Raw genomic sequence first — 10,651 nt, forward strand, 5'->3', positions numbered from 1 at the left:
AAGATGCTTGATCGCGGGGGTCTCGCCGCTGGAGACCCCCGTGATCTTTCACGCAGCACCCTGTTAAAATTGGGCACTGGATAACAGGGTTATATACAGCCAAACGTGTACAGCGAGTAAACATTGATGGGGTAGTTAAAGGGGTACTCCGGCGCTAAGACATCTTATCCCCTATCCAAAGGATAGGGGATAAGATGCCTGATCGGGGGGTGTCCTGCCGCTGGAGACCCCCGTGATCTTTCACGCAGCACCCCGTTACCATGAACCCCCGGAACATGTTCGCTCTGGGTCTGATGACTGGCTATCACGGGGCCAGAGTATTGTGACGACACATCTGTCACGCCCCCTCCCATAGGCTTGCATTGAGGGGGCGGAGTGTGACATTACACAGGGGCGGAGCCATGACGTCACAATACTCTGGCCCCGTGATCACCAGTCATCAGACCCGGAGCGAACATTTTCCGGGGGCCCATGGTAACGGGGTGCTGCGTGAAAGATCACGGGGGTCTCCAGTGGCAGGACCCCCGCGATCAGGCATCTTATCCTCTTTCCTTTGGATAGGGGATAAGATGTCTTAGCGCCGGAGAACCCCTTTAACTACCCCATCAATGTTTACTCACTGTACACGTTTGGCTGTATATAACCCTGTTATCCAGCGCCCAATTTTACACCAAATGGTGCTGTTGTCATTGGAAACCACAAGGGCCCTGAATTACTTTCCACACAGCCACCGCTCATTGCCTCCAAGTGTTTACAAACTGGAATATTGTAATCTTTTATATCATTAGATTTAATCATTAACTCTTAATTATTTTCACTAACCCTTCACTGATCATATTTGGTATAGACACAAATGAGAAGATTTATCATAACCTGTGTAGAGGAAGAGTGGTGCAGTTGCCCATAGCAACCAATCAGATCGCTGCTTTCATTTTTGAAAAGGCCTCTAAAAAATGAAAGAAGCAATCTGATTGGTTGCTATGGGCAACTCAGCAACTTTTCCTCTTCCATGGTCTTAGAGACTGGGGGAGATTTATCAAAACCTGTCCAGAGGAAATGTTGCTGAGTTGCCCATAGCAACCAATCAGATTGTGTCTTTCATTTTGCAGAGGCCTTGTTAAAAATGAAAGAAGCGATCTGATTGGTTGCTATGGGCAACTCAGCAACTTTTCCTCTCCACAGGTTTTGATAAATCTTCCCCCAGATACATCCTTTTTTTATTTTTTTTTTATTAAAACGAACCTACACAATGGCGGTATTCTACCTTTTTTCATTCCACCCCACAAATATTTTATTTAAATATTTCTCAATACATTATAAGGTAAATGAAATGGTCCGGCCCTTTCGTGCTGGAGGGATGTCCCATGAGGCCAAAACATTCACCTATTAATCCAACATTTTTGGGGTATTAGTATAAGATTTGTAATTCCTACGACGTATAAAAGCTGGTGAGGTCCTGTAAGTTGGTTTTTGTGAGGGGTTGTAGAGACGCCGGAGCTCTCATAGAGGGCACATTGTGGGCACAGACGTCTCCTGTTGGCAGTGGGCAGTAGTAGAGAACACATCTCCTCTGCAGCCCTTAGGGTCACAAGAATTCTTCTTGTAGGTAGTTTTGATAATAACTTTATATTAGGGGTTATTTGTGATATTTCCATATATAATACAGATTTGCTGTATGGATAATTGTAATACTTCTAATACATCAGCAACCAAGGAGGTGACATCATCAGGTATAGAATGTGATGACATCACAGATGGTGGTCGGTTATACCACTGCAGGATACAGGCAAACCCTTCACTTTCTGTTAGTTCAGATTGAAAGCGCTCAGTTTTCCTGAGAGTGAAATATATTTCTTCTTCAAATATGACGAGCCCAACCCTGGCTATCCTGCCATTGTTTTGGGCAATATGGACCTTCGTGGGTGTCCTTACCACCTTCACCATGACCATCGTACAAGGCCATTACCAAACAGGGATCATCAGCATCAGGTAGGAGACTCTATAGGGACATTGGTGGGAATCCTACAATACACCATTCCGTCCTCTAATATCTTCCCCCGAACATTGGATTGGTAAATGGGCACAAAAAGACCTTTTGTAGTATGGTTGTTTAAAATGTTTTGAATATTTTTTTCCCCATACCTACTAGGACACTAACCAGTCCTACAGCAGCACCAATACCCTTCCACCACCACAAGGAGGGACACGCCCCCTCCCACCACACACCAATCACCTTCCACCACCACAAGGAGGGACACGCCCCCCTCACACCACACACCAATCACCTCGCACCACCACAAGGAAGGACATGCCCCCCTCCCACCACACACCAATCACCTTCTACCACCACAAGGAGGGACACGCCCCCTTTAACCACACACCAATTACCTCCCACCACCACAAGTAGGGACACGCCCCCTCCCACCACACACCAATCACCTCCCACCACCACAAGGAGGGACACGCCCCCTCCTATCACACAGCAATCACCTTCCACCACCACAAGGAGAGACACGCCCCCTCCTACCACACACCAATCACCTTCCTACACCACAAGGAGGGACACACCCCCTCCCACCACACACCAATCACCTATCACCACCACAAGGAGGGACACGCCCCCTCCCACCACACAGCAATCACCTCGCACCACCACAAGGAGGGACACGCCCCCCTCTCACCACACAGCAATCACCCTTCACCACCACAAGGAGGGACACGCCCCCTCCCACCACACACCAATCACCTCCCACCACAACAAGGAGGGACACACCCCCTCCCACCACACACCAATCACCTCCTCCCACCACACAGCAATAACCTCCCACCACCACAAGGAGGGACACGCCCCCTCCAACCACACACCAATCACCTACTACCACCACAAGGAGGGATATACCCCCTCCCACCACACAGCAATCCCCTCCCACCACCACAAGGAGGGACACGCCCCCTCCCACCACACACCAATCACCTACCACCACCACAAGGAGGGACACGCCCCCTAACACCACACACCAATCACCTCGCACCACCACAAGGAAGGACACGCCCCCCTTACACTACACACCAATCACCTTCTACCACCACAAGGAGGGACACGCCCCCTTTAACCACACACCAATCACCTCCCACCACCACAAGAAGGGACACGCCCCCTCCCACCACACACCAATCACCTCCCACCACCACAAGGAGGGACACGCCCCCTTTAACCACACAGCAATCACCTCCTAACACCACAAGGAGGGACACGCCCCCTCCCACCACACACCAATCACCTCGCACCACCACATGGAGGGACACGCCCCCTTCCCCTGAGAGGATTTCTAATACAGTGAGCTAATGAAAGGAGGTATTTTTATAATAAATATAGGTGATAGAGGCATAAACATTAGATGTACATGGTCAGGATTATGCACTGAGTAACATTATTCCTTTTTTGTGGGATCTGACAAATGTGCTTTAAGAAAATAATAGATGTTTCTTGTTAGTGTTACTAGTGACCGACCCTTGTTACTAGTGACCGGCCCTTGCTACTAGTGACCGGCCCTTGCTACTAGTGACCGGCCCTTGTTACTAGTGACCGGCCCTTGTTACTAGTGACCGGTCCTTGTTACTAGTGATCGACCCTTGTTACTAGTGACCGTCCCTTGTTACTAGTGACCGTCCCTTGTTACTAGTGACCGGCCCTTGTTACTAGTGACCGGCCCTTGTTACTACTGACCGATTCTTGTTACTAGTGACCGACCCTTGTTACTAGTGACCGACCCTTGTTACTAGTGACCAATTCTTGTTACTAGTGACCGACCCTTGTTACTAGTGACCGACCCTTGTTACTAGTGACCGGCCCTTGTTACTGGTGACCGGCCCTTGTTACTAGTGACCGGCCCTTGTTACTAGTGACCGGCCCTTGTTACTAGTGACCGGCCCTTGTTACTAGTGACCGGCCCTTGTTACTAGTGACCGGCCCTTGTTACTAGTGACCGATTCTTGTTACTACTGACCGGCCCTTGTTACTAGTGACCGATCCTTGTTACTAATGACCGACCCTTGTTACTAGTGACCGACCCTTGTTACTAGTGACCGGCCCTTGTTACTGGTGACCGACCCTTGTTACTGGTGACCGACCCTTGTTACTGGTGACCGACCCTTGTTACTAGTGACCGGCCCTTGTTACTAGTGACCGGCCCTGCTAATGTTATATATGGAATCTATTTCTCCTCAGTGACACTGGAGAACAATACCCAGAATCCATCGTGCTGACTGTAGTTTCCACCGTGTCTTCTCTGCTAGGTAAGTGCACTACATGCATCTATAGGAATTATTATTAGTGCCATCCTGAGTACAAAGGTGTAGCTAAAGTGTCATGGGTGCAGAAGTTTAGCCTGGGCCCACCTGACCACGCCCATCAACTATCAAGGAGAAATGCCATTCAGGAGCATAAAAAAGCTAGGTCAGATATTGTCACCTAACTTTTCCATGCTCCTGAATGGCATATCTGCTTGTAGTTGGATTGCTTTATGCACAGGCAAACTTCAGATGTCATATATTAATCCCTGCAGTGGTGGGCATGTGGTTGCTGTATTAAGCAAATGTGCCATTCAGGAGCATGGGGAAGCTGTGTGTGACAGACCTTGTAATGACTCATGGTCCTGTAATGATTACAGTAGCATAAGTCATTACAGGGTTTGTCATACAGCTTTCTTAGGCACCTGAATGGCCAGAAATGTGTCAGTACTAAGACAATCATGTGCCATTCAGAAGCCTGTAATGGCTCATGTTCCTGTAACGATTACAGGGTCTGACTATCACACAAGGCTTTCCCAGGCTCCTGAAAGGCACATGATTTACTTAGTACTGACACATTTTAGCCATTCAGGAGCATGGGAAAGCTTTGGCCTGGTCTTGGGGTCCTAGCTCTGTGTACACATTGGTGGGTGGGAGGGTGTCGGGGAGGGTGCTGAGAGGAAGAAGTGTACAGGGATGGTGTAATGAAGGGGGTGGGGCCGAGGAGCTGTGAATATTAATGCAGGGGCGGGCCAAAATAGCAGTGAATAATAAAGGGGCGGGGCCAACAGCCGAAGTGAAGACTTGTTATTGTCGCTAAAAGCCCATTGGGAATGCTCTTTATTGCTAGATTCTCAGGAATAGTATGTAGACAGTCTGCTCGTATTTTCTGAACAGCTGCACGTAATGGGGTAAGAGAAGCAACGTTAAAAAGAGGGTCCCCCGCACTAAAAGCTTAGGTATTCAGGTTAGTCCAGGTGAACCTCCCGTCAGTCCGCCCCTAAACGTAGTACTGTACTGATTGGTCTGTGTGACCCATCTATGCAGCCACAGGCCGCAGCATATAGTGTAGTGGCAGGGGGGGGGGGGGGTAACTGTGACCCTTACCACCTTTATAGCTGCGTCACAGCTTGAGTAACTACTAACATGGCCGCCATGACAGCTTCAGCACATGTTTTCAGACAACTTTTGGCAGATCCACTATGTGTTACTGAATTATATCTCCTGTATATTTTCTAATTGTTAATATCTTCAGACATGTATATGCTTTGTGTGGTATATATACCATCTATAGACTGTTCTGTATATGGATTTCAGAGGCCGGGATTTTGTTTATAATCTACAAATCCATGGAGATCCAGGCCCTGAAGAAAATCCTTTGTGGAGTCACCTGCCAAACGTGGATGTTGGCATTCGGATGGATTACGTGTGTTGGCAACATCATTACCCCATTGATACAGGTTTGTTTATACAGATTCTGTGGTGTTAGGGCCCCTTAGCTGGTCACCTATGAAGCCCCCTTACCCAGGAGAAGAGCAGCACAGCTGGGGCCACGTATTGGCAGATAACCTGCTGATCTGTAGGTCTTGGGACAGAATGGGCCTGAGCTCACACCCCCTCACAATGATACATAAGGCCCAGTATAAGAATACAGATAATATAATAACACCATTGGCAGATGTAGGATTATCCTGGATACTTACCATTGGCAGATATTAAGTATCCAGGACAATCATATATCTGCTAATGGTGTACAATGATATGGAGCTCTATGTGTTGTCTGATGATAGGTCATCTAGGACAGGATATGTATATTGTGAAATGTCATATTTTCTTTGTTTTCCTCTAGGATTCAGCAATGCTTAATGATAGCTGCCTGGCAGTTTTATCTAGTATGATCATCTACGGAGGCATATCATTGGCATCTCAGCTGTACCCAGGCTCCAGGGACCGTAGATGTAGACGCCTTACCACCACGGTGCTGTCAGTTACCATCTTGCTGGCTAACATTATCCGTATCCTTTACAATTCACTATGTTATGTTATGGGATTAAAGGAAACTCCAGTTAATCCTTTCAGACACCATAATGACTTTTTAGGTTCTGTCCTTTGCCATTGATGGTGGTGGAGCTGGGTTATCTTGTCACTTCTGTCGTCCACCATGAAATTGTGTTTTTCTACTAAAATATGACCCCATTCTGCAGGGTTGAGGTTATTTTCCTATAGACGTCCTCCTTTCAGGGTTATCCTGTAAAATGGCAGCAATGTACACCTGCACCAGCGAGTATTGCACACAGGTATGTATATTCTACCACATAGGGCGAATTTCTTCACATGGTTATGGGATCCCAATCCAAGTAATTCCCACCACTGCTTGGTGAATAAAGGGGAAGACCAAAATGGACAAAGTCAAATGTATATGTCTGTTTTATTTTCAGTCTTCCAGAATAACGCTGACCATCTTGGAGTGGGTCGTATTGGTCTGCTCATTTATCAGCCAAATAATGCTGTATTGGGACTTCAAGGTCAGTATATGAAATCCAGATTTACAAGGTCTTGTTCACATGTAGCAGCTTTGTTGTGTCTGGGGCCTTTATATGTCAGTGAATATGAATGGTTACAATATGTCCGGCTCTTCTTTCATTTCTTAGGTTCTTACTATGACAACATCTAAGAGCGACATGATCGAAGCCGAGAGCGTCCTGGCAGTTGATCCATTGAAAGTGCCTCTACTAGATCGAGCACTTGAGGATCAACTAGATGACATGACGCCAGAGGAAACATCATCATGTGACCATGTTATATTAGACCTGTTTTCAGCGGAGGATACAGCAACATCAGACTAGGAGCCATAGGTCCCATCCCCCCCCTCCCCCCCCCCCCCCCCCAAAAAAAATGGATAGATATATCTATCTATCTATCTATCTCATATCTATCTATCTCATATCTATCTATTGTGAGAAGGTGAAAGGCATTGTGGTTGATGGTCGGTATGTGTCACCAAGGTTCCTGGCCTTGGTGAAGTAAGAGCCGGTATTTATTCAGTGTCTGTGCTGCAATGCAGACTGACACTGTGGCTGTAGTATGGCTGGAAGGCCTATCTGGGACCGCTTTTACTGGGAATGGCCAAGTGTAGGGTGGGGGCCATTCCCCACAATCCAGGCCGCCTTTTGGTGGCCTTAAAGGCAACCTGCTTCACCAGCTGAGGGGGATTTGCTAGTTGGAGCTCACACTGCCAGAGAGAGCTGAGAGTGGAGTCCTTCCCTAAGAGGTTGAAAGATGGTCAGCAGCCTGCCCGGAGGCCTGGAAAAGACTTGTTTGATGCAGTATGGCATGTACTCTTGTGTGAACAAACACCTATAGAATACAGGCGGACTTTTGTTACATTTGCATTTGTTCTGCTGCATTTAAAGACTGTTTGCCAAGTGTGAATAAAACACTGAACTTTGATTTGAAAAGTCCTGTTTCCTTGCCTCTATACTGCAACCAGACCTATCTGCAAGAGCGAGTCATCACATTTGGTGAATGACACGGGCAACGCAGTAAGGTCAGCGATTGAGTTGCAGCACGCTGTTTGCGAAGAACGGAGCCTGGGATAACTTGTTGGAGTGGTTGCTAGGGGCAACGATCCTGCCGACAAGTGACTGACAGTACAGCGGGAGTGTTTTCTCCAAAGAGTCAAGGCAAAGCAGTATCGCCAAAATGAAGGTGGTTATTAAAGCATTTCGGAGGCTTGTGTTAGAGTTAGCCCATCAACATTTTCTAAGGGGGTGTCACGATTCGGCTGGCAGGAGGTGGATCCTCTGTGCCAGAGAGGGATTGGCGTGGACCGTGCTAGTGGACCGGTTCTAAGTTACTACTGGTTTTCACCAGAGCCCGCCGCAAAGCGGGATGGTCTTGCAGCGGCGGTAGTAACCAGGTCGTATCCAATAGCAACGGCTCAACCTCTCTGACTGCTGAAGATAGGCGCGGTACAAGGGAGTAGATAAGAGCAAGGTCGGACGTAGCAGAAGGTCGGGGCAGGCAGCAAGGATCGTAGTCAGGGGCAACGGCAGGAGGTCTGGAACACAGGCTAGGAACACACAAGGGAACGCTTTCACTGGCACGATGGCAACAAGATCCGGTGAGGGAGTGCAGGGGAAGTGAGGTATACATAGGGAGTGCACAGGTGAACACACTAATTAGACCAACTGCGCCAATCAGCGGCGCAGTGGCCCTTTAAATCGCAGAGACCCGGCGCGCGCGCGCCCTAGGGAGCGGGCCGCGCGCGCCGGGACAGGACCGACGGAGAGCGAGTCAGGTACGGGAGCCGGGGTGCGCATCGCGAGCTGGCGCCACCCGCATCGGGAATCGCATCCCGGCTGGGGGCGGTATCGCAGCGCACCCGGTCAGTAGATCTGACCGGGGCGCTGCAGTAGCGAGGATGTTGCGAGCGCTCCGGGGAGGAGCGGGGACCCGGAGCGCTCGGCGTAACAGGGGGCACCTGGGCCTGCAGAAGATACAGGACCAAATTTTGCAGCGTTTTTACTGGCCCAACGTGTATAAGAAGGTTGAAAGGTATTGTGAATCTTGCCCAACATGCCAAATAACTAGCCCCCAGCCACATTACTGTAGTTCCCTGGTCCCCCTCCCGATTATCAAGGTGCTGTTTGAACGGCTTGCTATGAATATTGTAGGCCCGTTGCCGAAATCCGCTAGAGGCCACCAACACATCCTGGTTGTCCTGGACTATGCTACTCGGTATCCCGAGGCACTACCTCTGCGACATACCTCTGCCATACTCATAGCTAAGGAGCTAATGGAGATGATATCCCAAGTGGGCTTACTTAACCCCTTAAGGACTCAGGGTTTTTTATGTTTTTGCACTTTCGTTTTTTCCTCCTTACCTTTTAAAAATCATAACCCTTTCAATTTTCCACCTAAAAATCCATATTATGGCTTATTTTTTGCGTCGCCAATTCTACTTTGCAGTTACATTAGTCATTTTACCCAAAAATGCACGGTGAAACGGAAAAAAAATAATTGTGCGACAAAATCCAAGAAAAAACGCCATTTTGTAACTTTTGGGGGCTTCCGTTTCTACGCAGTGCATATTTCGGTAAAAATTACACCTTATCATTATTCTGTAGGTCCATACGGTTAAAATGATACCCTACTTATATAGGTTTGATTTTGTCGCACTTCTGGAAAAAATCATAACTACATGCAGGAAAATTAATACGTTTAAAAATGTCATCTTCTGACCCCTATAACTTTTTTATTTTTCCACGTACAGGGCGGTATGAGGACTCATTTTTTGCGCCGTGATCTGAAGTTTTTATCGGTATGATTTTTGTTTTGATCGGACTTTTTGATCACTTTTTATTCATTTTTTAATGGTATAAAAAGTGACCAAAATACGCTTTTTTGGACTTTGGAATTTTTTTGCGCGTACGCCATTGACCATGCGGTTTAATTAATGATATATTTTTATAGTTCGGAAATTTACGCACGCGGCGATACCACATATGTTTATTTTCATTTTTTTTTACACTGTTTTATTTTTTTTATGGGAAAAGGGGGGTGATACAAACTTTTATTAGGGAAGGGGTTAAATGACCTTTATTAACACTTTTTTTTAACATTTTTTTTGCAGTGTTATAGGTCCCATAGGGACCTATAACACTGCACACACTGATCTTCTACACAGATCACAGGCGTGTATTAGCACGCCTGTGATCAGTGTTATCGGCACTTGACTGCTCCTGCCTGGATCTCAGGCAAGGAGCAGTCATTCGCCGATCGGACACCGAGGAGGCAGGTAAGGGCCCTCCCGGTGTCCTGATTTCACCGCAGGTCTCCCGATTTCACCGCAGCGGTCCCGAACAGCCCGACTGAGCAGCCGGGTCACTTTCACTTTAGAAGCGGCGGTCAGCTTTGACCGTCGCTTCTAAAGGGTTAATACCGCACATCGCCGCGATCGTCGATGTGTGGTATTAGCCGCGGGTCCCGACTGTTGATGAGCGCCGGGACCGACGCGTTATGATGCGGGATCGCGGCGCGATCCCGCTTCATATCGCGGGAGCCGCGCAGGACGTAAATATACGTCCTGCGTCGTTAAGGGGTTAAAAAGGTGTTGACTGACCAGGTAACCCCATTTATGCCAAAGGTAATGAAAGAGCTCATACGTTACTGCAGGTAAAACATCTGTGGTGGCGTTGGGGGATAAAGCCTTGTGGGGTGTAGGGTAGTTAGGGTGTTGCTGTTCAGAATTATAAAGGGCGATGTTAACCCTTGTCACTCGTGACGCCAGGGTGTGGGTTGAATTCTGTAATCTTGATAGGCCTAATGCCACCCTTCCCAAGAGCAATAGGTGAATGTA

General features: G+C 47.9%; 1 protein-coding gene across 1 annotated transcript; it reads left to right on the forward strand.

Annotated features, from left to right (window-relative positions):
• Window positions 1-1,740: 1,740 nt before the first annotated feature.
• On the forward strand, window positions 1,741-7,170 carry LOC130297344 (DNA damage-regulated autophagy modulator protein 2-like). Its single transcript, XM_056549734.1, has 7 exons — window positions 1,741-1,989; window positions 4,229-4,296; window positions 5,608-5,750; window positions 6,140-6,305; window positions 6,532-6,587; window positions 6,729-6,815; window positions 6,942-7,170. Exons 1-7 carry the CDS (start codon window positions 1,865-1,867, stop codon window positions 7,134-7,136), a joined length of 840 nt encoding a protein of 279 aa, XP_056405709.1. The 5' UTR covers window positions 1,741-1,864; the 3' UTR covers window positions 7,137-7,170.
• Window positions 7,171-10,651: the final 3,481 nt, after the last annotated feature.

The sequence above is a fragment of the Hyla sarda genome, chromosome 13 (genome assembly GCF_029499605.1).
Source record: "Hyla sarda isolate aHylSar1 chromosome 13, aHylSar1.hap1, whole genome shotgun sequence".
NCBI lineage: Eukaryota > Metazoa > Chordata > Amphibia > Anura > Hylidae > Hyla > Hyla sarda.